Source organism: Austrofundulus limnaeus, unplaced genomic scaffold (genome assembly GCF_001266775.1).
Source record: "Austrofundulus limnaeus strain Quisiro unplaced genomic scaffold, Austrofundulus_limnaeus-1.0 Scaffold49, whole genome shotgun sequence".
Classification (NCBI taxonomy): domain Eukaryota; kingdom Metazoa; phylum Chordata; class Actinopteri; order Cyprinodontiformes; family Rivulidae; genus Austrofundulus; species Austrofundulus limnaeus.
In genome coordinates, this window is record NW_013952451.1 from 2233736 (window position 1) to 2239067 (window position 5332).

Sequence of the window (5332 nt, forward strand, 5' to 3'; positions counted from 1 at the left end):
GCACGTTTCCTGAAGATAGAAGTGTTTGTTGAATCTGACGTGACATGTTCATACGAACCCTTTGTACGAACAAAAGTAAGAGAAATTTAGGATAAGAATACGAACATGTTCTTGCATGAGGCCCATTGTCTCCTATATGCCCTCCTTCATGAGCTCAGGTGTCCAGTTCACACTGAAGAAGCTCTTCAGCTGTCACTGGTCATCCCAACATGTTTGCTCCGTTTATTTTAGCTCTGCCGACTTTCTCTCTGACTGCTGCATCTGATCCAGGCTGTGATGAGCTGCTTAAACCTCTGGAGGATCAAACCAAGGTAGGGAGACCGGGGACAGTTGCAACACTTTTTGCATTTGACTCTGTTACTCAGAGATGGTTTGAATTAGGCAAACCAAATTTTAAAACAATAAACTTACATCTGTCTGTTCATAGTCAGAAGCATTTATARATGATTAAAGCATGTACGTTCTTCACAATATGCATTTGAAAATGAAAAGTCGGATGTTGCAACTGACCCGGGGCTGGGGACAGTTGCAACATTGCTTGGGGGTGGTTGTATGGTTATGGTTATGGTGAATGGGGATGGATATAAAATAAGTAGTTGCCTAAGTAGTGCAAAGAGGTCTCTAATTCAATGCCACAAATATAAATGTTACAAGATTTAATTTAGCAAATTAACTAAAATTTACCTGATTTATTCACAAATCTTTAACTATATTCTTAATAACTTTTACTAGATAATGATGAGAGTAAATATCACATGAATTTGTAGCATTTAAATTTATGTACCAAATGCTAGTGCAAATCGTTTACAGGATTTTCTCTAGTAAATCTTACAAGTTATTTTTACAGTGCAGGTGATTTATTTGATGGACCATTAAAATGATGCTCAAATACCAACATATGATTTAAAGTTAATCTGTTTAAAGAATAAATAATCACATAAAGGAGAGCATCCTGCCCAAAAAGGTGTCTCTTTGGCAGCTGTAGGTTGCTGCTTCTTTCATCTTATCTTAACTTATTTTAGTTCAGATGTAAAAAGCAAAAATACATTTCTGTTGTACATGAGTAAACATCCACCCATCCATCTTCATCCATTCATTCATCTTCTTCCACTTATCCGGGGTCGGGTCACGGGGGCAGCAGCCTAGAGACCCAGACGTCCCTCTTCCCAGCCACTTCTTCCAGCTCCTCGGGGGAATCCCAAGGCGTTCCCAGGCCAGCCGAGAGACATAGTCCCTCCAGCGTGTCCTGGGTCTTCTTCTGGGCCTCCTCCCAGTGGAACATGTCCAGATCACCTCACCAGGGTGAGGTTTCTCTCGCCCAGGAGGCATCCTAACCAGATGAACCACCTCAACTGGCTCCTCTCGATGTGGAGGAGCAGCGGCTCTACTCTGAGTTCCTCACAGATGACTGAGCTTCTCACCCTGTCTCTTAGGGAGAACCCAGACACCCTGTGGAGGAAACTCATTTCAGCCACTTGTATCCGCGATCTCGTTCTTTAGGTCACTACCCAAAGCTCGTGACCATAGATGAGGGTAGGAACATAGATCGACTGATAAATTGAGAGCTTTGCCTTCTGGCTCAGCTCCCTCTTCACCACGACAGACCRGTACAGCGCCCGCATCACTGCAGACACAGCACCAATCCACCTGTCAATCTCCCGCTCCATTCTTCCCTCATGAGCAAGACCCCGAGATACTTAAATTCCTCCATGGGGCAGGACCTCCTCCCCGAATCGGAGAAGGCACCCTACTGGTTTTCAGCTCAAGACCATAGTCTCAGATTTTGAGGCACTGATCCTCATCCCCCTGCTTCACACTCGGCTTGAACCGCTCCAGTGAGAGCTGGAGATCACGATCTGATGAAGCCAACAGGACCACATCATCTGCAAAAAGCAGAGATGTGATCCTAAGTTCACCAAAAAGGATCCCCTCAACAACTTGGCTGTGCCTAGAAATTCTGTCCATAAAAGTTATGAACAGAATCGGTGACAAAGGGCAACCTTGGTGGAGTCCAACTTTCACAGGAAATGGTTTTGACTTACTTTCGGCAATGCGGACCAAGCTCTGACACCGGTCGTACAGGGAAGGTTGTGAGCAGAAGAAGTGGAAAAAAGATGGATGGATAGATGGATTTCACCAAGGGGGAAATTTGCACTTTTTCAAAATTGCCATAAAATAATTAAATAGTGGATTAAAAAAGGATTTGTTTAGTTTTGTAAAGCTAAAGTCTCTTAAGCAGCTAAAATAAAGCCACTTAAATTTGATCACATATGTAACAGGCTGAAATAACTTTAAARTATTGAACAAATTGACTAGTGGTCAATTCTTCCACCCCCAAAAAGTTATTGTGCTAAAGTTAATGCAAAAGTTAAGTATTAAAGTGTTCTGAGGCAAAGTAGAAAACTGTTGTGTGTTCAGACAAATTAAACTTGGAAATTCTTTTTGAAAACTACAGATAGGATCATTCAGCCTGTTATCAGCACTCGATTCAAAATTCGGCTTCTCTAACTGTATTGGGGTGCATATGTGCCAGGATGGGCAGCCTGTGTATCTGGAAAGGTAACATTAGCAATAAATGGAATATTTGTTGTAAAGAGCCAGTTTACTGGGTGCAGACTTTTATCCCTGCTGATGTTTGAACCATTATATCACACTGTCACGTTGTTGCATGACCGTCCCACCTCAGACCCCTCTCCCTAAAGTTACATAACACATTGTCTCCTAAGTCTTTATCTAGGCCCTCCTGCATGAGCTCAGTTGTCCAGTTCACGCTGTAGAATCTACTCGGTCGTATCTGGACATCCCAACATGTTTGCTCCGTTTATTTTTGCTTTGCTGGCTTTCTCCTCTCTGACTGCTGCGTCTGATCCCGGCTGCGATGAGCTGCTTAAACCTCTGGAGGATCAAACCAAGGTACGTAGCTCTCAGCACTGACAGTGTAAAGCATTGAGTTGTTGTTTTAAGTCACTGATCGAGTTCTCCAGAATCCCATGTGTTCCATTTGTATCCATCTGTTCTTATAGATTTATGGAAAATGGATATTTTATGCTGCGGGGTCAGACAGTGAAGAGTACCTGAAAGCAATAAAAGTTGCCAACAGCTCCTGGGTGCAAATCTCCCCCATACCTGGCAGTGATGACTTCAGCATGCATTATGTGGACAAAATGTAAGCATTTATCTTTAAAAAACAATAAAAGTAATAATAATTAAAAATATCATATTTACCTTCAAAGTCACTAAGTAAAGAAAGTATTTTATAACAAAAATTAAAACTTTTTCTGTTGTTTTTTTTTTCTGGCTTCTCTTTAAAAGTGATGGAAAATGCACTCCTGGAGCTGCTAACTCCACCACTTCAGGAAACTCCATCAAGGTGATGTGTACGTAGATGTTTGTAAGTGCTTAAAAATATAAGCAATTCTCTAAATGGTTGTAAAAGAGTAACTCTCTGTTCTGTTTTATTTAGTTCACTATAACTCCTCTTCTTATGAGCACATTGGGAGGTTTCTGGAGACGTGTCCCGACTGCCTCCTCTGGAAGGACGAGGCGGTGATGGMGGTGGACGGGGTGTCCAAGAAAAGCAAGAACCTTTGCCTTTTAAGTAAGCAAATGTCCTAATCTTTTTTTGATTGACTGTTTGGAACATTCATCTTCAGTTTATAAAAAATGTGGTAAATGTTTTGGACAGCTTTGTAAAATCACTTTAACCTCTTTCAGCAAAGAAGGACAAGCTGGATGCATCTCATCTGGAAGTTTTCAAGAAGCAGGCAAAGTGTCTGAACCTTTCACCGGATTTCTACTTTCCAGACACCACAGGTGAGACTCTGTSTTTACCTCGAACACAAAAATATTTTTTTTCAGCTGACAAGACTCGATTCTTTTCCTGTTTCAGACCTGTGTTCTGATGAAAAGGAGCCTGTCTCAGATGGAACGACCGAGGAACAATAAAGAAACCTGTCCTGATGCCTACTGTTACCGATTTATTCCAGATGCATCTGCGGTCAGATGTGTTTTCTTAGAAACGAGGAAACCCCTCAAGAATAAGTTGCTTTACATGTGTGGAAAATAATCAACTTTATGTAGGCTTTATGTATCAAATTCTTCACCTCATRTTTTATATTTTTAGGCTAATAAAGTCAGAATGAACAAAGTTTGTCACTGTTTGAATGCTTTGAAAACAACTGTCTTTATCAATTATGTTATTTATTCTAAGGGCTTGTTTTTATTTAATTCAATTAGATTTTGTTTGTTGTTTAATTGATCTTTTCATAGTTGAGGCTTACTGTAATTAAAACTCATTTACTGTATAACATATTGATTTAGAGATAAGGATTCTTATCCTGATGACTGTATCTTAAGTGTGGTGAGATCTGAGTTTGAATTTGGAAAGAGGTCATTTATGTTATGATGGTATTTATCCTCCTAAAMCTGATCTGATCAAATTATTTGGAAAAAAAGTAGCTTTTCCTCTTTTAGGACTGAATTTAATAAGCTGTCTGCCATTCAGTTTCACAAAGAGATGTCAGTGAGGACAGACCAATGAGGCAGAGTGACTGCAGCTGTGATCGGTGAAACAGGGAGGTGCAGGGGTGTGTCAAGACTGACGAGGAGGGAGAAGTGACTGATGGCATAAAGGAAACACAAGAACTGATTAAAATATGGGAAAAAACAATGTTACAAAACTAACAAAAACCACAGATCCTGACTTTTTAATTGAGGGAAGCTCTAAAGCAATTGTTTCTTTTGTCTTTGAAACAATKAACAGTCATCATCTTACCTGTCATAGATAGCTTTCAGGACAACCTCAGTTTGGAGGAATAGAGTTTAATTCTCACTAAATTTACAAACTAACAGCTAGTTCAAGCAGGTCCRTTAAGAGTTGATTGACTGTTTTTATATTACACAGCTATTTACACAAATTATAGCAGTAGCTGCAGTTAGCTGTAGCATTTCCGACAGGAATATCGTAACATTTATACAAAATATGTAGGCAGTGTGACACTGGCGCAGATGTAAAAGCTTATGAAATAGTGTTTGGCTAAAAAAAATTTGTCTGATTATTTGTTGGGTTGTCTATCTAATCAGAATTAAACTCTGCTTTTACAAGCTGAGTTTGATGAAAGAGATATAAACAACAGACATCAGAATAAATCTTCGTAGATAAAAACATGTAATATGAGACAGATGATGGGCTAGTTGTCTTACGATGAAGTATTTTACAGAATGAAAGTGTGCTTATAGATTTAAAGCCAAGTTGACTGTGTGGAAAAGTTTGTGCACAAGGAATGAGAGCGTTAAGGTAAATGTGAACCTTTTGATGAAGTGAGGTCTTTAT

At 39.8% G+C, this 5332-nt stretch overlaps 1 protein-coding gene across 1 annotated transcript; it reads left to right on the forward strand.

Annotated features, from left to right (window-relative positions):
- Nucleotides 1–2726: 2726 nt before the first annotated feature.
- LOC106517456 (uncharacterized) lies at nt 2727–4147 on the forward strand. Its single transcript, XM_014008309.1, has 6 exons — nt 2727–2913; nt 3024–3166; nt 3313–3377; nt 3464–3598; nt 3715–3813; nt 3890–4147. The coding sequence occupies exons 1-6, from the start codon at nt 2809–2811 to the stop codon at nt 3943–3945; spliced, it is 603 nt and encodes a 200-aa protein (XP_013863763.1). The 5' UTR covers nt 2727–2808; the 3' UTR covers nt 3946–4147.
- Nucleotides 4148–5332: the final 1185 nt, after the last annotated feature.